Source organism: Takifugu flavidus, chromosome 20 (genome assembly GCF_003711565.1).
Source record: "Takifugu flavidus isolate HTHZ2018 chromosome 20, ASM371156v2, whole genome shotgun sequence".
In the NCBI taxonomy this organism is placed as follows: Eukaryota; Metazoa; Chordata; class Actinopteri; order Tetraodontiformes; family Tetraodontidae; genus Takifugu; species Takifugu flavidus.
In genome coordinates this window covers 664441-689257 of record NC_079539.1, presented here as the reverse complement: position 1 = coordinate 689257, position 24817 = coordinate 664441, and the positions used below count along the sequence as shown (strand labels likewise).

Here is a 24817-nt window from a genome sequence, read left to right as displayed (position 1 = left end):
TTGTTTCTTGTCTCTATTTATTTAACAAAACACATTACAGTCATTTACGACGTCCATGATGTTGAGCCGTCTAAGAATCAGACGCATGAGATGTTATGATTTAAACATTTTCAATAATTACCGAGCACGTTTACATTCCAGCTGAGAAAATGAGAGCCCTGAATCCCAGCGGTGACAGTGAGCTGCTACAGCTGTAATTGTGGTCATTACAGGCCGATGCTCTCCGGGTGGAGGGAAATTATGAAGGAGTCTTGGTCCCCAAGGTGTAATTATCATTTTGTTCAAAAGCAGCTTGTTTGATTAACATCAAAATTAAATATGGGCAAATCCCTCACTTTTAAAAGACATGTTCATAAAACCTGCAGTGCACGTGCCAAGTCAGGTCACCTCAGAGCGAAGGCTGGTTACTGTGGACATAATTTAACAGTTCTGACACACATAAAACGGTGGCTAATGCATTCAATAAAATTCATGGAAGACAAATTCCAGCAATAATTTAAAACAAGCAGACCGTCCTTCCAACGGCGCAATAAGAAATAAATAAAAAGGTGTTTTTCGAGTCGCCTACTGCATGTTGGAACCCACTCGGCGGCCAACGTGGAGCGCCGTTAATCTGTCGGTTGGTGTTACGGCCGTCACGGTTCGTGCAGCCTCGGTCTCGGAGTGTGACCAGAGGACTGTTTGTGACCTCAGTATCCGGAAGCGTAGCCCGACTTGCGAGGGTCCGACTGAGCGTGGAGTCCTTTGTCATAGCGAACCACCGCCTGCACCACGGCTCCCGATGAAGTCAGATAGCTCATCTGGTGGTTCTTCAGGGCCAAACCGTCCACGATGGTCTGGACGGAAGGAGACGGTGTTTAAAACCTGAACTACAAAACACTCACGCCTCTGCAAAAACTCACTTGGTTAAAACCGGGTTCCACCATGGTTGTGTTGGGACTCAGCTGGTTGTGGAGCCTTGGCTCTGACACTGCTGTCTTGAGGTCATAATTGAAGAACAGAGCCTTTAGCATCACCTACAACACAACAGATTTAGGTTTAAAACCTGCTGTAGTTCCCATCGTGAGCGGGGTGAAGAGGTCACCACATACCAGAGCGATGGAGGTGGTGATTTTTGTTCCGCCCGAACCTCCCACCGCCATTTTGACTTTTTTATTCTTGTCAAACATGAGGGTGGGGCACATGGAAGACAACGGCCTTTTTCCTTTAAAGAAAATGTATGTTAGGAATGGGAATTTTCCATGAGCATGGGCAGAGTGGCAACTAAACAATTCATTTAGGCTTGTGGGTGTGGTCAAGACAACTTGTTGAAGATCAAACCAGCATTGCACTGGGGACAAGGAAAGGGGACTTTGAATGTGGCTGATTGTTGGTGCTGGGATTTTAACCCACAACCATCTCTGGGGTTTACAGCAGATGGTCCCGGAATGGGAAGATATCCAGTGAGGCAGCAGTTGTGTGGACATAAATGCATTTTTAATGAGAGGTCGGAGGGGAAAGGGCAGACTGGTTCCAGAGGACAGTTGACTTCCTGGGTGAACTTCAGTCACCATGCTGACCAACTGTGTTTTGCTTGTGTGTTTAAAGAACCTGGCTTGATGAAGTTGTTGGGCGAAGGAGGCACGCCAAAGCCGTTGGTGATGTTCGGTGAGCTGAAGTCGTCCATCTCGTTGTTGAGAAGTATCCCCGTTGAGGCCGACATGACTTTGGAGCCGAAACTGCGAGAAAAACCAGAAGCGCTGAGAGGCCGTCGAGCCAGAGATCTGACGCCATGACGGATGTGATGTTCTCGTACTAGTGGTTGATGGTGCTGGTGGCGGCTACAGCGCTGCCGTCCTCTGCTACCACGGAGATGTGTGAGGTCCCGTGGTTCTCGGGCAGGGAAAACTGTGGCTCGTAGTACTCCATCGGGTGCGTGGTGTTGTCCGTGATCTTTTTACGGAGCTCGTTGGCGTAGGAAGCTGAAGTCATGTTCTGGATCACCTGGAATGGAAGAGAATCCGGGATGGAAGATACTCAACAAATATTCCGGAAAGGAAGATGCTCCTCGGTGAGTAACTTACACCCATGATGTTCAGAAACTTCGGATCTCCCAGTAAGGTCCTCTTTGCATAACCAAAACGGAAAGCCTCCACGATGCGATGGTAGGTTAAAATCTGCTCCTCCGTACTCGACATGCTGCTGGAGCTAAAGTTGTACCCTGGAGTAAATGGGAACCGTTACATCACCGTCTGCACCGAGACAGAACCCTAAACCTGACCAGACCCAGCCGGTTCCCAGGCCAATCGCAGGCTGGACCGATACCCTCAGAGGGAACAGGGAGGAGCGCCGGAGGGAACCTACATTGAATCAGTAAGATGGAATTTTTTTTGTCCATCTGCTGCAATGAGCCTCCACCATTCAGCTGTGTCCAATTAGAGGCAATTGGAGAGATTAGTGTTGTGTGCGAGGCAGGGGACCAGGCGAGTGGGCGGCCGGTTGCAGGGAAAGGAAAGGTTCAGAGAGATTAATTACTTTAGGAGGCAGATGCTGTAAAGCAACAGTGTCTGTAACGTGACGTCTGCAAAGACCAGACAGCAGAGACGGAGTGGGATCAAACACAGGGACAGTAACGCTGACAGACGGGACAGGCCGGTTCCTAAAAATAATGTAGCTCTGAACAGGTTAAATAAGGTTACATCATCATATCAACCTTCAGAGTTTGATATTTTATCGCATTTGTTGCTGCGGAACAACACGTTCCTCAAACAGCAGCTTCAGAAGCCATTTTGGGGAGGCCAGGCCACAGAGGCGTGAGATTGAAACCAGCAACCTTTGTGTCGCTGGAGTGACTGTGCCACCGCCTGACGTGCAGCAGGACCACCGCAGGACGTTAAACATTAAAAAGTTACACAATAAAGTGCGAACTAAGGAGAAAGTCTTCGGCTGGAGAGGGGCTGTTTCGCAATGTTGACAGGTGAACCAGTAAATGGGGCGGCAAAGGGTTAATTCCTACCATTCAAGATGTTTAATATCAGCGAGAGCACAGGGCCGCTGGCGGGGGCATTGGGAACCACCATCTTGTACTCCCCAGTCTCCACCTCTATAGGAGTCTCGTCCAGTTCAGCCTTATAGTCCCTCAGGTCCTCCATTGTGATGATGCCCTCTAAACATGGATTCAGGCTATGAAAGCACACCTGAGACCAGGAAGACGACGGAGTCAGATAAAACAGGGCCGTACCTGCTGCCTGAATGTCCGCTACGAGGTTCTGAGCGAGCGGGCCCTCGTAGAAAGCCTTAGCCCCCTCCGCTGCTATTGTCCTGTAGGTTTCTGCAAGCTTGGGGTATCGGAGAATTTCTTTTTCTTTCAGGACGTCGCTTTTATTTTGGTTGCAAAACACCTCACTGTGGGAAAAAAGGGGTGGGGGGGGGGCAACAGGGTAAGCACCTACCAGTGGAAAACTGGGCTAAAGTTGTTTAAAGTACCTTTAAACATTCGTTTATCATGAAGCTACGTCACTAATGCAACCCGTTTCCATATCTGGATTCTCCAGTGAATCCTCTCCTGGCTGGTTTTAACAGAGCGCAGCCGCCTGTCGCCCAAATTCACAGATTTCCTGCTGGTGTTTACTTCACACGCAGCCCGAGCCGACGGCTCACAGCTGCTGCGTCTTATTGAGGAGCTCTGACGTCTCTCACCATAAGTTTTTATCTTCGACGATGGTTCGCTTTTTCTCGGCCAAGGCCTTGGCGAGCGCCTTCCCCACGGGGAAGCCTTTCTCTGCATAATCGATGCTGGGCTGGAAGAGGTCTTTCCAGGGAAGCTTGCCGTATTTTTGGTGTGCCATCTCATACCCTCGAAGCTCCCCCGGCACAGCGATAGACAACCCTCCTACCAGTGAAATGAGGGGGAAAAAAAACAAAAGCCTTATCTGCATTTTGATTTATCACCCGCTGTTATGACGGCAGCTGCACCCCCGCACACTCATTTCCATATTTCCATAGCTGATAGCTCTGGTTGTACATTACCTGTCGTTGATGCATCGGGATTGCTCCCAAACATGTCCTGTGTTGCGTTGCGTGGTGCCGTCTCTCTGGCGTCAATGGTCACGGTCTTCCCTGAATAACAAACGGAGACCCACGTTTAGGGTGCAGCCGAGGCTGTTCTAGTGGGGAAAGATGAAGCCGTACCAGAGTTTGCATCGTAGATGGTCAGGAAAAGCCCTCCGCCGATGCCCATGCTGTGGGGGTTCATCAGTCCCACGCACAGTAGAGACGCGATGCAGGCGTCTACAGCAGAACCCTGTTTTTTCAGGATGCTTCTGTGGAAATTAAAACCCGAGAACATCAGGGGAAGGGAGGGAATATGACCTGGATGTGTAACACGTGCACACTGCAGCGCGGATTCTCTCACATGCCCACATCTGAACACGGCCCTGCGTCTGCCGCCACGGCCGCCCTGTAGAAGCCCTCGTTGTGTTGGCGCCTCCCCACGCCGTAGAAAACCCCGAGAAACGTGCCGGCCGCCACCAGCAGCAGCAGCATCACCGCCACGATGGCCATCTTATTGGCCATTTTCTTTTGGGTTGGACGGGAAACAATTAAATCCTTTGAATCCTGTCGGGAAAGACGTTCTTTTTAATTCGGTGGGATTAAAAATCTCTGCAACAAGACAACAATGATCAGAGTGTCACTGTTAAAGTTCAGAATCTCAACCGCTGACTCCAGTCCATTAAAAATGTCTGTTGTAAAGTTGGAAATAACCTCACTTTTGCACACCAAAAATGCTTAAATTGACCTGATTGTCCTCAAGCCTCTATGGATGATTACACCAACTCAAATCCAGCCTCGGAGAGCATTTTAGCTAAATCATGTCGGTGTTTCCCAACACCTGCTGGACTTAAGAAAACAGGTTTTCTCTACGTCTCAGAAATGAAGCAACAGAAACATGTGTAGGCAAACCCTGCTAATCTCCTAAACACAGCAAGCAACACTAACAATTAAAAACAGAGTAGAAGCCAGTCGTCTCCCTGAGAAGGGCCACCCGGACGCTTACCTGGAGTCAGCACTACTGTTGCTATTATCTGCAGCAAGGTGAGCGGCGAGAGGTTAGAGGCGGCACTTAAACAACAACTACGACAAAAGTATTAAAGTTTAACCCGAGTCCTCATAAAAACAGGCACTTGTCAGCTCAAGGCAGTCAGGAAAAAAACCCATCCAGACAAAGGGATCAAGGTGTCACTTTATTTACAGTTAAGCTGCCCTCAGCTGTCATGCAATGTTCTGAAACAAAAAAACTTCAGACTGAGGAAATGATTGATAAGACGACAGACACTTCTGGCTGCCGGGATGAGGAGCTCTGCTGTGGCTGCTGCCCACAGCAACAGCAACACGTTCACAAGACTGTGTGGGAAAATGACCTGATTTCAGAGTTTGAAAGAAAGTACCTCCTCACCAGGATGAAGAAGGGGCCTCAGGTAGACGACCACGTCCGTGTCCAGGGGAGCTGAGAGTGGCAGTGAACCACAGGGAGCCGGATGAGGTGAAGACCAGGAAGTCTAGAGAGTGAGTCAATATTTCAGTACACTGGCACAAATGCAATTCAACCACCAATAGTGAGTCACAGTGGGTGACAGAGCTGGATGATCATGACAAACAATCATTACCATAAGCTGTTTATGGCCTAAAGGTCCTCAAACATTCACATCAGTGTCAATGGAGTAAATATTGACTTATCCCTCAATATTGGGCATCTTTTGCTTGCACTGGGAAGGAGTCTCAATGGTGCACCAGTGCAGCTAACATTTAAGGGATAAAGAGTTTAAATGGACAAAGCTGCCTAATATCTTCACATGCAACGTTGTTTTCCCACAACGCCGCAGCCCCCACCAGCTTTTCTGGCCCCGAGATCAGAAAGTCTCCTCGTGTTTGTGTTTTTACAGCTGCAGCCCATCAGGAACATTCATGCTCGATAAACTGAGAGGCAACCGCATCAAAGCCACTTTATTTTATTTCAATGGTTTCGAGTCACGATTCTTAATGATTACCAGTGTTCGAGGGTGGAAGGATTGGAAGCTTGGAAGGAGAAGTCTTTGTTAACCCCTCCTGGCCTACGTCTTTGTAAGATCATGTCTCAAAGTCCCTCAGAAGCTTCACAGCTGCTGGATCCTATTACCGAGGAGAGGCAGGCGTGTCCCGACGTGTTCAGGTGGGGGGTTTTTTACCTGTAGCTGTCGCCGCTCCAGTAGGTCGTGCTGTTGGACTTAACCTGTAGGATTTTCCTCACTACCAGGACAGGTGCCGACCGATATCAACGAGAAGAATTTATTCATTTTGGCATTCCCTCGCAGTCTTGAAGCGTCATTACGTTTGTCCCTGCTGCGCCCCCTCACCTGTTGGGGGCAGCCCTCCCTTTGTTAAGGTCCAACTCTGGTTGCATAAGAGCCTCCTGCGCTGCACAGCTGGAGCTGTTGCATGTGTGGGACAGGTTCCTGCCAGGTTTAACAGCCTGTCAGCATCTTTATCAATATTTATTCAACTCCCCGTCTAGTTAAACCTGCTCTGCAGAGCTTCGTGCATGATAAAAGAAAGTACACAGAGACCGGAGACTTCAGATCTAGTGCTCTGTACACTAAAGGAAATTTTATTTGACTAGATGTCCTGCTTGTCTCACCACTGAGGCTCACGGTTGAGAGAAGAGCTGATCTGGACTATAAAGGTGAGAACCTCCTGATCTGCAGGGTAGATATCCTTCCTGTCATGCTGAAATCATGGACTACATACTGTTCAGCTGTCACCTGAGGGTCCTGGACCACCAGAGATCTCTGAAGATTGAGAGGACCGATGTGTGATCATCAGCCTTCTGCAGGACAGTGAACTGACACAGCAGATTTCAGCTGAGAGAGACTCCACGGAACCCCCTCAGGCAACCACAAACATGTCAAGGACCACATCAAGGCCATCAGAAGGAACTCAAATAAGAGCCTGGGTGTGGTCACACACACAGAATCTAGAGAATCTGGAGCCGAACTGCTGCCAAACCACAGCACAAAGACGCAGGACTGATCTGAAATAAACACATTCCCGTCCAAGACCAACACCCACAAGTCAATGACCCCCAGGAGGGCGACCCGTACTCCAGATGATCGGCAATGACATCATTACAAATGATAAAATATTGTTTCCATGTTGACTTAAGACCGCCGGGAAACCACAAAAAAGCCCATAAAAGCCCCACATTTCAGTGAAAGCTGTAAACGTTGGCTTTTTAAATGGATAAAGAGACCAGATTTGACAGCATCTCCATTCTGCAACCGAGAATAAAAAGGCTTCTTTTCAGGTTTTGTTCTATTTCGGTAACACTTTCCAGCACACAGTGTCAGGCTGATTGCTTGATCAATAACGTGAAGTGACACAGAGGAAGTGAGCTCGTGTTCACTCGCTCCTTCGTTCTTTCAGAAGCCGAAAGGTGCAAACGTTTGGATTAAAATGGATCATGTGTGGGAACTGGTAAGGTGACCCGAAAGGTCAAAAGGTTTATAATTGCGATTGCAAAGTTCCACAAAAATACATAATATTTTAAATCCATAAGTGTGCTTTATTCAGCAAATAACGGGAATCATCTCAGCTTAAAACAACACTGTCATTTTAGGTTTCCGTTACTTTATGTCACCTTCCTCACTTTGGTAAAACTCTTCAACTGTTACTAACAACTAAAGGGCAGCTAAAGGGACAATAATCTACAGGGTGAAGGTTTAGACCATTTAAACATTTTCCAACATTATTCACAAAATGTTTGCGCGCGCGTGTGTGTGTGTGTGTGTGTGTGTGTGTGTGTGTGTGTGTGCCTGTTTTCAACCAAATGTGGGTCTAAACGAAGGAGATTTTTCTGCATTTTACCTTAACATTATACTCACATGTTGATTTATAAAGGAATAGATCATTTAATGGGGCCAGTGTGTGAAATTTGGTGGCATCTAGCGGCGGGAGTGCAGAATGACATCCATCAGAACACAATCTGCTGCCCTTTTCTTAATTAATGAAACGAATCCATCCAGGGCGCGCGTTGGTAACCACTTTTCCTGTGGAACAACCTGTTCCTTAAACAAGAAATCTATGTGGCGTCTGGAGTTTCCTCCGTGACTCTCTGCCCCTGCGGAGAGACGCGCTCTGATTGGCTGAGGTGCGCGGCGGCTCAGCGTAAAGCGAAGGATGCAACAGCGAGCGTCAGGCAGTGCGCGGACGGCTGCGGGCGGAGGACGCCGGCGCGCAGGCTCGCAACGACGCTGGGCAGCCGAAGTTACTTCGGAACAATTTCCACTGGCGACAATTTCGTTCTCAGCTCGCTGCAAGTTGAGTGTGATGATCCGGAAGCATGTTGTGAAAACGCCGCCGCCGCCGCCGCCGCCGCCGCTTCCGCCACCGCCACCACAGACGCGTCCTCGCTGGGAATGATGGGGTCCAAGTTGAGCAGGCAGAGAAGTCTCGATTTCGAAAGCAAACTGTCCAGGAGGAGACGCCCGAGGAAAGAAAGCCCGGCAGAGAGCGAGGGGGGCGGCAGGGAGTTCTTGTTTACCTCCCTGATGCTCAGGTCAGACAAGCTTCCTGGGATGCTGCGGAGATCCAACCACAGCCCGTATGTGAGGCGGGTGGCGTGGATCCGGGAGATCCAGAGGCTTCTGCGGGAGCACAAGACGGACCAGGCGGGAGAAGTGCTCAAACTGCTGAGAAAGGTGAGACTGGCTGGCGGTTGTTTTCATTCATTAGAATTTAATCTAATTTCAGATCCCTCTGGTTGTAGTTTTACTCCCATTAATGGATGGAAAAATGCTGTTTTGTTTTTTGTTTTTTTTGTAGAATTAAGAAAAAAAATCTCAAGTCTTTTATTACACTGTGGACAATTTTATCCATAAATGTGCAATTACAGTGTTTTGTTTAGTGTCAATACTGTCCGTTTTATTCAGGGTTTTGGGAATTTGCCTTCGAAAATGTCATTTCATGCAGGAATTTTGACTGAAAAATCATTTATCTTTTCATTCCTGCGTCATCTTCCATAATGTCTTCATTTGGTGGCACAAACAGCAACATGTAGCCTACAGAAACGGCACCTTGATGCTGTATTTGTAATGAATGGCTACCCTTGGAGCCCTTTAGGAGGACACTATAGCAGCAAAATGAAGATAATTCATATTTTACCTTTAGAGTGCAGGCAATGAATGAAATTAGATTTTCATTGTGTGACCTGTCCCTTTAAAAGAAACTGGGTTCTTTTGGCATTGCAGTTTGTCTGAGGAGGTCGTGCAGCCCCGAGCAAAGGCGTTCCTCCTTCAGCAGCTCATATTTGCCCACTTTCCTTAGCAAACATTTTCAGTTTAAGCTGCCATATGTTGGATGACTGTGCACTAGGCTAAAGATTAAGCATTTGGTGAAGGAGCTGGCTGGCTGGATGGATTCATGGATGGATGGATTCATGGATGGATGGATTCATGGATGGATTCATGGATGGATGGATGGATTTTGATCTTTAGACAACTTCCCCTTTCTTTGGCAGACCACAGGACTGAACTATTCCTAAAGCCAAAGTCATGCCCTTATTTTGACTGCTACAACTTCTGGTAAAGCCTGGAGCAGGAGGGACACCTGTCTGATTTATAAAAGACGGAACGCCGACTTATATTATGCATGAGCAGCCCAGGAGCATCTGTAATGAGGCCGCCGCCTGGCTGGATGAAGGAGGCTGGCCAGAATCAGCCGCTTTGTCTGGATTTGGGAAAGCCGGCCACAGTTTGTGCTTTGAATATTCAACCGGTTCTAAATGAGACTAAACTGTGAGTGTCTGCCTGCATTTATCAGCCCAGCAGCAGTCGAGATTAGAATGAATTCACGCAGGGTTCGATTTTTTCTTTTTTAATGACAAATTGGCACTATGGGCTCTTTGTGCATTTTTATATAAAGGGCTATAAATAAAGTGGGAGCGTTAAATATTCAAATCCACACGTGCAGGAGCAGCTTCCGTAATCAGCTGATGCTCCAGTGCAGCTCCCTCCTGGAGACACTTCTTTGTCCTCAGTCTGTAGCTGAGAGCTGGAACCAAAAAGGTTTCTTATCTATTACTTTTCCTTGGATAAATCCTCACTTTATCTCCTCCAACTAAAGAGGGAGGGGGTTGTTGGTGGGGCTCAGAAAGAGCTCGGCGCCACCTGCTGCTGCGTGTATTGATCAAAGAAGAACATATTTCAAGAACAGACAGAGACGATAATCGTCACGCGGGACCTCCATCACGAAAACTCTCTGCCCATCTGGATGCTGCGGTTGAATAAATTATGGGGGCGGATGGTGGGGGGGTAGCTGAGGAGAAGCCCAGGGAGCCTGAAATGAAGAAAGATTTAGGTCTCCATTCTAATCTGCCTGTGAATTTATCCTTTATTGTAAAGCTGGGTGAATGCAGGAGAGAAGCACCCCTGCTTTCATTTATATGCAAAAGCCAGCAAGACTCTCCGGCCTCCTTCAGAGATGTACCACATCACGGCTGTGCCTTCATCTGAGATCAGGCATCAGATGAAGCACCAAGGAATAAAAGAGACAATCGTGTTGCAAAGTGTCATTAATCGCCTGCTAAAACCTATTAAAACAACAGCGTTTCCTCCTCGAGGCCTCCAAAGAAGCTCCGAGTGGCCGTTTTTTTCTTCTTCCGACTGATGGTTTGGCATAATTAGGTTCTTCGATCCAAAAAATGTCCCTCCGTTCGGTTGAAATGACAGGCTGGTGGACAGACGACGACACGAGGGTTTGGTGACGTGCATGACAAAGTTAGCGCGCTCCCAGCAGGAAACGGTGGACTGGGTCTGCCAGAGGTCCGTGGACAAACGTGGACAGGACCCTGCAGGACGCTGCTCGCCCTCATCGAGGGTGCGACGGCGCTCCATCTGCCGACAATCCCCCCCCCGGCGCCAGAGTCTCCTGCTCGCCATCAGCTCAGGTTGATCCCCATTAAATGTCATTATACGGATCCATTTCACTCTTCTACACATTCTCCTCTTCATCCGTTGTTGCTATGAGATGCAGAGAACCTGCACTCGCCTGGCTAACAATCCTCCAGCCCACAGCAGGTCCATGGCCTCTCCTCTCAGGCGGTTGGATTTGGAGGTAATCACCTCGAGGTGATGACCCCTGGAACATGTTTCTTTCACCCCTGAGCTGCGCCGCTGCCTCTGTTCTGCCCTCCAGGCTGTTAAGTTAATTAGTCCAAGATGTTGTTGACATACATTAGTCAACAAAGAATCAGCAGATATCAATTATGCATGACAACGTGCACGCCGGTGATACAAGCACTGCTTAATGTGGACTCTGCAGCCCAGACTTTGGTCACGTGGAGGTTTAGGAGGATAAGAGATCTGAACAGTGTCACTTCAGTAGATCTGAACCAAAGCCGTTAGTTTAGCAGGGAAACTGGAAAACGTTAGAAAGTGCAGTTTAAATAAAGTCCTGCCAAAGACGGATCCTGTCAGTTTAGGCTGTTCCTCACTGTGAGTTCTGCTTGAATCATATTTAGACTCGGAATTCTTGGTCTGAAGAACATCCAATCCCCAAGTCCAATGGGAGAGAAAGCGCGTAGAGGAGCTGTGAAAGGTCTGTCGCCTCTGTGACACGTTCCTCACGGCGAAGTGGAACCGCCGCCGCGCCGGATTCGTTACGCTGAGCAGTATATTTAATTGGATTCTAATGAAGCCGCGTGTGTGGGATGATGTTCTGGGATTTGGAGCTCGTCGCCGCATTCAGACTGACATGAGGTGCGCATCAGATTGGATTGCAGCTTTTGTGAGGACGTTGTAGGATCAGGCTGGCACGGACAAACAAATACCTCCGGTGACAGGAGGACATTCCGTGCCTGTGTGATCTGGGATCAGTCACATTATTCCAGAGGATCAGATCGGAGTGTACTTTCTAAAAATCCCACCTCTCACATGCTGCAGCTGCTCAAAACAACATCATAAATTCGCCTCCGTGTTTCCATTTATGGACCCCTTAGTGTGCACAACAGGAGATTTATAGAGGGGTGGTGGGGGCCGGCCCCGAGGATTGTCCAGTGTCAGGGAATCCCACCTTAGCCAGTGCTAATAAATCAGCCCAAAAGCTGGAGGAGGAGAGAAACTGCTGATGGAAGTTTTTCCTCTTTCCTAGCGATGAGCCCCGGAGTGTTGAGGCTGTCAGAGCTAATAAAGTGTTTCTGCACAGCTTCTGCATCCCGGCTGCTGTTTCACATCCCTCTCACTTCAGGTGGAGCACAGATTACCACAATATAACAACCGGAACGCCGGAAGTTCCAGTTTGTTCTGTTGATTTCATCCAGCGGCTGCACCGGTGGACATCTGCTACCACCTGCCTGCCGTCTATTGTTTTATTACTTTTCCTCTTATTATTCTGCCTTTTTGCCCGAAGCTTCAGCGTCGCCACAAAGGTGGCAGAAAGATTTTGGTATTGTGTTGTTTAATCCATCAGACAGAGAACGGGTGGAAAGCCAGTCGGGAAAAGCAACACTTTCCTTCCAACATTTGTTAATGAACCTGTGAAACAGCCGTGCACGCCGTTTTGAGCAGCACAGATGCTTAAAATACAAACCTCAGGTGTTTTCTTTTTATAGGCTCCCACTTGAAGATGCATGTGCTCCTGAACCAGCTTCACCAGTGAGCACTGGGGGGACTCTGCTGTGGCCAGTGCAGACAGCAGTGGGCCACCACAACCTTTAGGGTCACTCATATATGAGTCCTGGATCCAGTTACAGTTTCATCCCCATACACATACTACAAATCCCACAATGCATCGTCACTTTTTTACAATTCGGGCCCTTTGGTTTGTAAAAAAAGGTCGATAATGAAGAGGATAATAGGTTTCCTAAGAGTGAAATGATGATTTCTTTCCCTTATCTGTCCATCTTCTCAGGATTTGGGACTCCAGGGGACCTCACTGAACGACATCTTGTACAAGAACGCTTCCTTTCTCAACCTGGTGGACCCCATTTCTCACGAGCTGCTGCTCAGTCTCGCCCGGGACCTTCAGTGCCCGAAAAGGGTGAGAAGCATGAACGCTCCCATTCACTTCAGGTGCCAGTGACATGAATCAACAGGAGGCAGCAGAGACGGCAGAGGCGACGTGTCGGCATGTGTTAGCCATGCCTAAGTGCATGTGTCAGAGTTGTGGACGTGCTACAGTGACAGCGCGCTGTCATGCTGTCTTTTTGTAAACAGTAAAGCCTTGAAGCGTGGATAATTGCACAGCCATTAGGGTAATGCATCTCTCTCTGCAATCTGCTGGTATTTGGGAGGTTACGTATTGACATTTACTGTATCATAACAAACAACTTTAGCGTTTAGTAAGAAATTATGTATTAAACCTCCCATTAGCTTCCAATATAAGCTCAGCATGCTAATAAAGAAAAAGATTATAATTTGTCTGAAGATGAGTTTAATCTTGTTGATTCGTGGAATGCAATTAAGGTTTGAAGCTGTTTCACTTTGTTTTGAATGAATTAGCTGCAGGTTGAACTTCATGAGTTCACGGTTATGCTGTGAGTCCGTGCTGGTACCCAGCGTCCTTTCTGTCCCGCTGCTCCTGCAGCACGGAGGACAGCTGATAAATGGGCGTCGGCTGTGCTCCAGGACCCGAGCAGGTGCTCAGCGGTCATCACGCTGGGTTTTAGGAGCGCCGACCTTGATCGTCGCCACCGGGTATCTGGGGGGCCTTTTTGGCATTAAACAATAAAAGTGTCCCGAAAAGCCGCAGCAGCTGTCTGGTGAGATTAAACCGGAGCAGCTCTGACTCCGCCTGAGTGAGTCTTCAAGGCTGTGTTAAAGAACCGTGATTTAAAATAGTCAGCAGGCACCAGAATGTGGCGTTGTTTTTTATCTTGGATGCTGCTAAGGTGGTGGTTTGGATTTAATGTTTTCATAGACCTGAATTGCAGTACTGGGAATGTGGCTGGTTTAAGATTTTTAAATATCCAGCTTGCGGTGAATTCTAATGTAATTTTTTTCAGCAACTATAATCAGCCAAGACCAATGTAGCTGTTTTTAATCAAACATGCTGGCGCGGAGCTTCACGCAGGCCCAATTTCTGTGGGTGCTTTGATTAAAACCACTGAACCGGCTGCTATAGTCGTCTTTGAGCTCGCAACCACTGTCAAAACACCTTCTGCTGCTGTATCTGAGGTAACTTTAGGAAGTTCTTCATTAAAGCTTCATTAAAGTGATGGAACAACCCTTGAAAACTCAGTGTGAATTAGACTATGAGAGCCCCCCAAGTGGGCCCAGGCCTAATAAACCGAGCATTCAAAGCCCCCTAGTGGCTGTAATGGCACCGACAGGAGCAACGACAGGTGATCCGCACCTCCATCCAACACAAGTTCTTGGCAAACCAGCACAACCGCTTCACAAATCTTCCCGACCGTGACACCAATGCCGTTGACAACATACACAAAATTAACCCTCAGATGATTTATCGGAGTCATTACACGCCCTCAAACCAGGGTACGAGGGCAGAGACACCGCAGGAGCTGCTGGGAGTGTCAGCAAACCGCAGACCCATCAACCTTTGCACTTATCTAGTCTGTGCTTATCTGTCGTAGGAAGCAATTGGCTGCCTTAAGATAAAGTCACCGTGTTTTTACTTACCGAGCCAAGTTGATAAGCAGACACCTGTGAGAAAAAAAAAATTAAAAAAAGGAATGTTCTAATCTTTTCGCTGTTTGCTTTGGTGAGGAAAGCCCAGGAGGGAGGAAGGGAAAGTGAGGAGCTGGCAGCGAGGTTCTCCTGGCTGTGTGGCGACCCGTGGCAGGATTCTGTGTCAGACGTGATGAGGGTGCTGAGAAGCAACGTGGTGGATTCAAGGCCTGGCAGCGGCTTCTAGGATTTTCCACCACTGCTGTGAGATGTTTGGGGTTTTTTTTTTACTCCTAGAACACAGCGAAGGCTAAATTATTGAAGGGGGGTTCGTGCGGTGGGTGTCGTGCACGCTCTGCTCGGATGCGTGCTGATTTACAGATGAATTACAGCGATTCTTCCAGAGAACAGTCTCGCATTAGTGGGTAACACGGTCAGTCATCCGAGAAGCTGGAAAGGCAGGGGCCGGCTGCGGCGTGTTTGTTTGTCACCCAGGAAAAGAAGCAGCGGGAATGGTTAATCGCCTTAAGGTAAAATGTCCCTGTCCTCCACCCCCCCCCCCCCCCCCACGCTCCTCGCCACATTGCCTCTTTCTTGTTGTTGTGTTGTACCATTAATTAGATTTACCCCACGCAGCTCAACCCGTTCCATTTAAAGCCTTTGACGGAGGAAGAGGAGGAAAAAAAAGGGAAAAGGGAGGTGGGGGGGCAAATGAATGAATGTTGGAACTGTTTGAAGAATAAAGGGAGAGTCAGGACTCCCTCCTCCTCTGTTGGAACAGGCGTGTTTGTGTGTAACCGCCATCTTGTGCTTGCAGGAGAAGGACTCCATCAAGTCCACCAACAAGACCTGCCGCCAGCTGATCTACCACCTCACCCCCCACTCCAAGTGGACCAAGCAGAGCGTGCCCAGGAGGAAGTCCCAGGCCTGGTGAGTGTGCCTAGCGAGGGCGTCTGGACCTTCTGAGGTGGTGGTGACGGCAGACGGAGACGCTGGTGCTCAGGGCTCCGCTGGTGCTCAGGGCTCCGCTGGCGGTCCCCAAACCTCCGAAAGTGCAGCGCGTCATTAGAAAACCAGTCCCGCTCTCTGGTAGTTTAACAGAACCACCAGGTTCTGCTGTCCTGTGCGTTCTCTGGGATTCTGACAGCAGCTACAACGGAGTCAGTAGTAAAACGTCGTTTCAGAACACCTTTTTTCCCCATTTTCACACTTCCTGAACACCGAAGACTCGAGTGTTACTGCGACAACAGTCTCACGCCGACTTAAACGGCGCTAATAATATGTGTTGCGTGTGTGTGTGTGTGTGTGTGTGTGGGGGGGGGGGTTGTCTGATCCCTGAGAGGAACCATCCTGAGGGGGGAACATGAATCTAATTAGAGGAGGAAGGTGTCCGGGGCAGATTTAAATCAGGAAAGACGGATTACAGCAACAGCAACAGTAAAAACAAAAACCTCAAAATGAGCAACAGGTATTAATGGAGACATTATGAACCCCCCCCAAAAGATCTCTGATGATGATCAGGAGGCCCCTTTTCCCAGAGCAATTAACCCAGATAGAAACCGATTGTTGCTGTTGTTGTTTTGACGGTCTGAGTTCCATCCTGTCTCATTCCGGCTGGATGCAGTATTGGTGTAATAACGTGCCCCCCCCCCCCCCCTCCCCCCGTGAGCTCATTATGGAGATCTGGCCTCAGCAGCAGCAGCAGCAGCCCCACGGTCGGACTCGCAGTCTTCCTCACGTCACATTCCGAGGGGGCCTCCAGCCGCGCAGAAATGAACGTCGTTGTATCAGAGGAAGCATTAAGACGCCGTTAAAGCGGCTCCGAACGCTTCCATGTTATCGATCTCCTCGTCTGTCCTCTCGGCCTCCTCGCTGCTTCTCCGTCGGCCCCTCCGCTCTCCTCTCTCCTATTTTAAATTTCCCTTCCGGGCATCGATTTTTCTTCCTCCTCTCTTCTTCTTCGCGGATTTTTCTCTGGTCCTCGCTAGAGTCTATTTTGCTCAACAGTTGCCACACAGAGCGGTTCTGCAGTTTGAGCCGAGCCTCTGGGGAAATGCTCTGTCAGGCAGAGAGAAAGGAGGAGGCGGCGGTATCACTGCAGGCTTGCTGATTAGAAACCGCGCCCCCCCCCCACCACCTCATCTCGCCTGGCTTCAAATCGATCGTGGGTTTTGATCTCTCCATATTTAGGAATGAAATGCTCATTGCACTCGTGTGTATTCCGCTCTCGGGGAGCGTCGGCATCGATCAAACTGGAAACGTGCCGCGGCCCGAGCCACGTGTTCCTGGGCCGAACGGGGAGTAAAAATAAACGCCACTGGTTGCAGCTTTTCCAGCACGTCTTCGCCGCAGCCTTTAAGACGGTAACAGGGGCGCACGTGACGCCACATCCAGACAGCTTCATCTATCCTCTCGGCACAGCCGAGTCCCCGAGGATGCTCCCGTAACTGCTGATTAATTTAAAAACAACCCAGTCGGGCCGGATTTATTCCACTCGTATTAGCGCACGGCGTTCTGAAGGACTCCTCGGCGTCGCTGTGAAGGGGAAACCTTTCACTTTATTTGAGATTTCAACCTTCATCTAAAGACGCCTAATAGAAATCTGCATGCTCTGCTGCTTACGGGCCGAGCGGCGTCGCGCCGCTGGCAGCCGTTTGTTAAGGTGTCCTTAGATTCAGCCGGGCTGATGTTTGACCCAGACGGAGGAATTGATTGAAAGCGCCCTTTTCTCCTGCGAGCTGAACATGGCGAAATGTTATCAATTAATTAGAGCTGCTCGCTGCGATTGTTGCGGCTCAAGTTGGTTGCTGATGTTGTGCTGTAGGGCGGTAATTCCAGTCTTCCAGAACCGAACACGACCGAGACGCTCTTCCATTAAAGGGACCTACAGCAGACGTACAGCTGAACCCTTTTAAAGAAATAAAAAGTTCTGCACGTGCGTGTGTCACCAGCAGCTTCTGTGTGGCGCCTGGTGTGGAGAGCATTAGCTGGTCAGAAGCCAGACACACGAGCTGCTGTTGGTTGATCGTGAAGGTTTTTGAGACGTCTGCGTAATAGTCTGGGTGCTCTTTATTCAACAGCTACTGCATGAGTCCCCTCCGGATCCCCTGACGGGCTTCACGCTGGCTAATCAGCAGAGAAGTGCTCCCGCTCTCACACTTTCCCCAGTTTCTCCCTGGTTCTGCAGGGACTAATTTGCCCTAATCTCCAAGAAATCCCCTCGACTTCTCCTCCTCGCTGTCATTTTGAGCCCCTCTCCTGCTGCCGAGGCAGAAAACTCTTTCCACCTTCTCTCAGGCCGTTGCTGTCAAGGTTTCCTCAAATGGAGTTCACCTTCAGCACATTTGGACACGTTCCTCCTGGAGGAGTGGACCCGTTGTGCAGGGTGTCCTTTATGTCACGCGTACCGGCAGCTTGGTGTATGACCTTTTTCTGGAGCCAACTCGCCCCCTCAGGTCTTTACTGGAGGCAGCAGGCCTAACCAAGACCTAACCAAGCAATGAAAATAGCAATTTGTGAAGCAGAATCAGACGTCTGGACATCGGAAGCTTTTGCTTCCTGCGCCCGGCTGTCTCGGTCTGCTGTAGCTTGACCTCCAGTTTTAATAAAGGCTTAAAGATTCAGCCTGATTCTTCGCAAATGAATAATTGAGGGCTTCCCGCAGTACAGACTGCGATGCCAGAGGATGAGGGGGCGGAGGAGGAGATGCTGAGCATCCGCTGCACCAATATTCAGGGCGCGGGGCCATGATGAAATAATTAGATAGGCTAAACGTGTTATGTGGCAGACACGTGGTTGGAGTCGGGAGAAATTGCTATTTTTCAGAGCAGAGCTGCTCTGAATACCAGCACAGATCCAGGGTCTGATGCACGTTGAACCTTCCACTGATCTGATTTTGGCTGCACATCCACCGTTGAAGCAGGGCTGCTGTTGTTGTGCTGTTGTGCTGTTGTGCTGTTGTGCGGCAGGACAGACCCGGGTCTGCTGTTCGATGGTGCACGCTTACGCAACGCCAACTGTTTCTATGCATTCCGTCACATTATCTTTTCCTCATAAGCTTCGACTTTGTCGCATCGAATCAAATCAGATGTGAATTTATAGCTCGCCCGTGGAGCGGGCGTTTTAATGCTCTGCACAGCGCCGTTATGGTACATTGTGTACCGAGAGGTTTCGTAATCACCGGTGGAGCACAAATGAGGGTTTATCTGTGGCTGGAAGTCGCGGAGCGTTTGTAATAATCCATATCTCACTCCTCACGCACCATTTGAGCTGTATTTGGGGGTAAATGGACACAGAAATCAAGTTTGGAGGTGTTTTCTCCTCCCTTTCTCGCATCTCTGTTGCACATTTGCACAGAGGCGACCCCAGGTTGTGCTGTTCAAAGAGCTGATGGAGCGTGAAGGACCTGGTCCACTGGCTGCACCTTTCTCTGCTCACTAATTTGGACGTCTCACTCTGATGTGATCTTGTTCTTTACTCTTCAGTGTCACTACTTAACCTCAAACCCTTAATCACATGTTTGGAGAATGATCTGAGACATCAGAACTCTGCTGGGAATTTTAATCCAAATGAGGACTGGGGCTGGAAAATGTGGCATTATCTTCAAGAAACTGAATGCCGCCACGGCTTTTATGTTTCCAAGCGCATTTCCATCTGACAGCGCCACTAAAGCAAATCTAAATTTACATTTTTCCTCCTCTCGGAGTGATTCTCATTAACAAGCCGGTCCGTCCCGAGGCACAATATGCTCACATTTGCTTCTAAAATCGGACCGAGTGAGTCCAGATAGAGAATATTTCTGAAATAAAAGGCCTGTCTTTACTGGCTGTTCAGTTTTCAGGGATTTGTTCAGCAGAAGCTGTCGGCACTCCCACGGCTCAGCCAGACTCCCGCGTATGTATTATACAGATACCCCGGAGGCAAAACAGCTTAGATCGATGCGAGGAACAAACAGGTCGAGCCCGCAGCCTTGATGAAGCAGACATTGATCCAGCCATCCCGCAGGGCCGAGGCACAACACCCACATCCAGAGCTTTTCTTTCATTCCACCGAAGCAGCTCCGATCTCTGGACGCTCAGCAGAAAGTAGCGTCGGCTACTTGAATTTGTTTTCCCTCCCGGTGCAGATTCGGTCGGGTAGATGCTGTTTGCAAATGTGGGCCGTTGATTTGGCAGCCGGCCTCAGGGAGACGCGGCCCGTAGCACAAGGTTTAGAGTTAGTGGCTGCATTTCCAGGGCTTACAGAATGATGTATATATATTTAATTATATTCATTAAATGCTCAAAGAAATAGAAATGAAGTGTTTGAGTTTTATCACAGCTGTGAGAATAGTCACAGGGTTCGCCCCCATCACGGGGGCTCCAATCCCCCCAGGCTCTGCCGTCAGACAGCTACTTTTATTATTAACATTTTTAATCTTTAACCTTGGGCCTTGATAGACTTTTGCTAAACTCAAAAAAAGTCTCATTTGAGGCACTGAAAAGATAAAACCAGCAGTGCCGAGAGAAGCTAAATGGAAATGAAAAGAGGTAACAGCAAAATATATAAACCAGACAGTCTTAATAACCTTCATCACTACGATGAACACAACAGTAAATGAAGAAGAGGAATAGAAACAGGACCTCTCACCCCCCCTCTGCGTCTCGATGCATTACTGATTTATGGGAGTAAATGAAGTGTAATATGTATTCATGTGGGTGGACCGATAACAAGATTCCGCCGCCGTTTGCTTCAAAGCTCACCGTGGTGCAGAGTAGTTAAAGGCTGGACAGCTTCTTTAGGAATGAATAAATAAGTCTGTGCTTTAATCCCGAAGCTCGCCGACCGTTCGGGGTTAAAAGGGTCGTTGCATGTAGGCAGAAAGTGAAGAGCAGGAAGCAGCAGAAACGTTTCCATGTTTCCAGTTCCCACCTCTGGGCTTCACTAAGGAACAGCGAGGAAACTCTTTTTTTCATGCGTGTGAATCTTAACAACGTCCCCCAGGAAGGTTCATGCCACAAAAGCAATTAGACAGCCCGTCCGCACCCCCGTTTAAGCTGCCGATAGTTGGACACATGAGAGTCAGCTCTTATTAGATGCTTCCTCGTCGCTCTGGAGGACGTCGATAAATGCATTTTCTGCTGCTGTTCGCTTCCAAATGAGTCCCGACGCTGGTCGGAGAGGACGGCGCCCTGCAGCGGGCGGCCCAAATGAGACGTTTTGTTGTCTGCCTTGTTATTCCAAGGCCTCTGTCTGCACTGGGCCCCTCGGCTGCCTCTATAAACACAGAACAGGAATCAGAAACACAAACCACCACCGACCAATCATATGCTAGCGATTAACAGCAACTGGTGTTTGTGGGGAAAAGAGCCCATTGCAAGGTGAGGGTGGAACCTTTGTGTAAGCAACGCACGTCTCAACGCGCGACTCTTTCCACCGCTGGTTGTTAATCTTGACACGATTACCGCGACGCCTCGCACGCCGGGAAACTGAACCTGCAGCGATTCTTCTTACCTCACGAAGCCGAAATAATTATCAGAGATTTAACGCGTCTCCGCCTGCTGAGCCGCAGGTGTGGGTGAAATAGGGACCAACAAGCAAGGCTGAGATTACGAGCACAGGGGTCACGTGATGGAGGGAGCGGGGGAGTGAGCGAGGAAATGAAGGTGGGGATGACGAATTATGTGTTACCGCTGGAATCAATAATCGTGCAAATCACAGCTACGGCGCCGCGGGGAGGGTGACAGATGTAAACAGAGCGGCCCGCTGCTTTTCCAAACATTCCCGAGATCAGAGAGAGAGGGGGGAGGCCTCTCTCAAGCAAACAAGGAGGGAGAAACCTCCGGCCAGGCTGTGGATGGGTTTTAAAACAGCCTCCCTGTTTTTCGCCTCCATTATCGTTTGTTTGCCAGATGACATCCCGCCAATTCTGCCCTCCAGTGAAAACAAAGGGTGTTAACGCGGCGCAGCCGAGTTCCCCGTCGCTCCGCCGTGCATATTTAACCGCGTTCCACTGGAGCCATTTGTTTGGGAGCGATGGGAGGCGGTGAGGGATGCTGTGACCCGGCCTGACAGGTGTGAGAGCTACAGTGCAATTTCTCTGTAAAATTGATGCAGCTGGCAGCAGCTGCCCCTTTCACCCCGCTTCTTCTTCACTCTCCCTTAATGGTGTCCTAACTCATCCGTGGATGCAATTGTCCTCCCTTCAGACCATTTCTCAGGGTGTTTTCTTCACATTCTCACATATTTTAAAGAAAGTGAACGTTGAGGAGTAAATGAGATTTATTCTGAGTGGGCGGTGGATTATTAATGTGCATTTTTTTGCTATTTCTGTTCAAAATGGCGCCTCCTGCCGTCAGCTGCTGAATGCCTGCAGAGATCACCTGGGCCAGGTGGCTCCAGAGTATTTAAGCTCTCGCTCCATCGCACTCACGCTCCGCAGTCGTGAGCCAGCTAAAGTCTCAATCTATTTTATATAAACCTGGTTTTTAAGTCATTGTTTTATGCAATAAATTCCAGGTTTGAGTTCCAGTCACTGCCAGGATGGATTCCAAAGCATAAAACTCAATAAAATCATTGATACGTACATAAGCAACATGTTCAGAGCTTATTGGATGGATTCAGCAACAACAGAGAAATACACAGAGCAAATTTTAAAAGAAATCAAAACTTGTATTTTAGTGCAACAACAAGAAACAACTCATTCTGTATTCATGACTGTAAAGCAACTGTTTTCAGTGTGTGTGTGTGTGTGTGTGTGTGTGTGTGTGTCTGTGGGGGGGGCGCTGATCTGCTCACGGCAGGTTTTCATGTGTCATTCAATGACCCGATTTCTTCGGGCTCTTGGTCGAAGCAGCAGCACAAAAGGTCACAACAAAGGCCGACCTTTTCCGTTTGGTTCGGTCCGTCCGACTGAACCTGCCGGGCGTCTTGTCCAGGGCGACGTTGTTGAGAATTTGCGTGCGGAGACGCATTTGAATGCAAATTCCCCTCGTTACCTTATTGATCGCTGCGTTCTGCCGGCGTGCGGCGTGACGGCGAGCGCGGCCTCATTTCTGCACACGCGGCACTTGCTCGCTACTCGTGGGACGGGACGGGGCGGCGCTCCATTAAAAAGCCCGATCGCTCGATAACCTCGGCCTCTTTAGCGCACCGTCGGCGCCGCCCGACACAACCGATTGTAACCTTTGCAACCCAAAACCTGCAGTAACGCTCAGCCTCGCTTGTCTCTGACAGTTTGAAGACCGCCCTGAAGAAGAAGCTCTCCGGGGACGTGGTCAACCTGTCCGGCATCCCGCTGTCAGGCCGAGACGTCCACCGCGTGGCCTTCTACCTGCAGAACAGCGGCGACGCGGTGTCGGCCGTGGACCTGAGCTTCACCGAGCTGCAGGACGACGGCCTGCGGCTGCTGCTGCCTCACCTGGGCCGCCTGCCGAAACTCGCCATCCTCGCCGTCAACGGCAACCGCCTGACGCGGGCCATCCTCAAGGACCTGACGGACACGGTGAAGGACCCTCGCAAGTTCCCCTGCCTGGCCTGGGTGGACCTGGGCAACAACCTGGACATATTCACCGTGCCGCAGCCGCTGCTCGTGGCCCTGCGGCGCCGCTTCGGCCTGCGCAGCAGCCTCCCGATCATCTACGAGTACCGGGAGTCGCAGGGGCTCGGCGGTTACAGCCCCAGCATGGAGACGTCGGTGGAGGAGCCCAGTCTGTATGAGGAGGGAGACGTGGAGGAGGAAGAGCGGGAGGAGGACGAGGACAGGCTGGAGGTCCAAGCCTGGCGCCTCGGAGAGCGCAACACGCCGAAAAGCGTGTCGGTGCACTTCTGTGGGAGGTGATGGTCCCAGGCCTCGTTTTCCAGCCGGTTCTTCAAATTAACAACAGCTGGGCCGAACTTTAGAAGCCTGTTTTCAGGTGTGATTGTGACAGACGACCCCCCCCCACCACCACCTTTATGAGCATAAAGTAACCACGCTGTGTGTGTTTGTGTGGGTGAGACCTCTGTGGTGCAGGCAGCTCTGAAACACACTCCAACTTTAATTCTTTGGCTCGGGAGCCCGGCGAAGGTGACTCCGACGCGTCCTTGTTGCTACACTTAGTGAGATGGTGCGTGTGGACGGTCATTTCTCTGAACAGGAGGCAATTAGAGGGCAAGACGAAGGCGGAAGGAATCCCACTATTGAGTAAGGAAAGGAATTAACCTCCCTCCTTTCCTGGTCTTCCACTGTTTGATAACTGCTCAAATGTCTGGACCATAAAAAAATAAATCAAATTAGTCATTTTCAAGGGAAAAAGCAGGGCTCAATATTCGCAACAGCGTGAGGAGTAAAGGTGTTTTTGGTAGCGTTGCACCCCCGGAGCTCCAGGATTGATGGATTAGTGTAGATTATGATAGAATATTTAATAAACTTTCCGTAGGGAAGAGGAGGGTTCAGTTAGGGTGAATCCGAACGCTTCCGTCGGCGCGGATGAGCAGATCTGGAGGAGGCAGTGAGCTGATTTCAGGCTCCATCAGGCTCCGTTCAGGCACAGATGGCTGCCCCCCCCCCCCCTCCACAAATAGGAATAGCCCCGGATAATTTCACCTGCTGCTCCGGTTCCCTTTAAGAATCAGGCGGGAGGACGGCAGCCGTGTTTTCAGAGTCCATCGTCCCTTCTTCGACATGCACGTCAGCGCATGAACAAGCTGCACCTCATCGGATGTTTTCACCTCTTTTCTGCACCTTTTAATCTGAAATCACAGCACTCGCTCATCCCAACCCAGAATAGGTGCAGGATTTGGTGAACCATTGTCAGTTTGCGTGCACGTGTTCCAGCGCACGTTTGAGCTGCTCACTGATGTTGATGTGCTCTATTTTCTGCCGCTTATTATTCAGGAGAATCTGTTTATTTGTGTGTACAGGAATATTCATGAGCAGTGTGTGCGTGCGTGTGTGCGTGCACGCTGGTGTAATTAGAGCGTGTTATGCACATGCACGGTAAATGGCTACCTTTGATGGCTCATTTGCACTTGTTTTTGTGGTTTGTTCTTGGGTTTAAAAGCTCAATTTCCCTTTGATTCGTGTCCCGCCTGCAGTCCGTCGCCCTGAAATCACGTCTGGATCCATCAGAATTTCATCCGGCTCGTTTAGCAGCCTGCTCGCGTCATGATCGGGATGTTTTCACGCTGTTGCTTCAATAATAAACATCGTTTGAAGGGAAAAA

The 24817-nt window shown here is 49.4% G+C and overlaps 2 protein-coding genes across 2 annotated transcripts; one reads left to right on the top strand and one right to left on the bottom strand.

Moving 5' to 3' along the window:
• On the bottom strand, positions 1-15115 carry LOC130516931 (glutathione hydrolase 1 proenzyme-like). Its single transcript, XM_057018341.1, has 14 exons — positions 14646-15115; positions 5427-5537; positions 4394-4596; positions 4171-4301; positions 4009-4098; positions 3679-3871; positions 3221-3384; positions 2996-3145; positions 2064-2200; positions 1796-1983; positions 1591-1718; positions 1092-1204; positions 903-1016; positions 1-836 (listed from the first exon to the last, which is right to left on the bottom strand). The coding sequence occupies exons 3-14, from the start codon at positions 4552-4554 to the stop codon at positions 690-692; spliced, it is 1716 nt and encodes a 571-aa protein (XP_056874321.1). The 5' UTR covers positions 4555-4596; positions 5427-5537; positions 14646-15115; the 3' UTR covers positions 1-689.
• Positions 8159-24817, top strand: lrrc75bb (leucine rich repeat containing 75Bb). The gene is made up of 4 exons (XM_057018349.1): positions 8159-8711; positions 12919-13047; positions 15451-15563; positions 22848-24817. The coding sequence occupies exons 1-4, from the start codon at positions 8430-8432 to the stop codon at positions 23449-23451; spliced, it is 1128 nt and encodes a 375-aa protein (XP_056874329.1). The 5' UTR covers positions 8159-8429; the 3' UTR covers positions 23452-24817.

Coding starts and splice junctions, on each gene's coding strand:
- LOC130516931 (XM_057018341.1), bottom strand. CDS start 4,554: ATGGCCAATAAGATGGCCATCGTGGCGGTGATGCTGCTGCTGCTGGTG. Junction 3,385..3,678: donor GTCGAAGATAAAAACTTATG/GTGAGAGACGTC, acceptor TTTTTCCCACAG/TGAGGTGTTTTGCAACCAAA. Junction 837..902: donor TGGAACCCGGTTTTAACCAA/GTGAGTTTTTGC, acceptor CCTTCCGTCCAG/ACCATCGTGGACGGTTTGGC.
- lrrc75bb (XM_057018349.1), top strand. CDS start 8,430: ATGATGGGGTCCAAGTTGAGCAGGCAGAGAAGTCTCGATTTCGAAAGC. Junction 13,048..15,450: donor ACCTTCAGTGCCCGAAAAGG/GTGAGAAGCATG, acceptor TTGTGCTTGCAG/GAGAAGGACTCCATCAAGTC. Junction 15,564..22,847: donor AGGAGGAAGTCCCAGGCCTG/GTGAGTGTGCCT, acceptor TGTCTCTGACAG/TTTGAAGACCGCCCTGAAGA.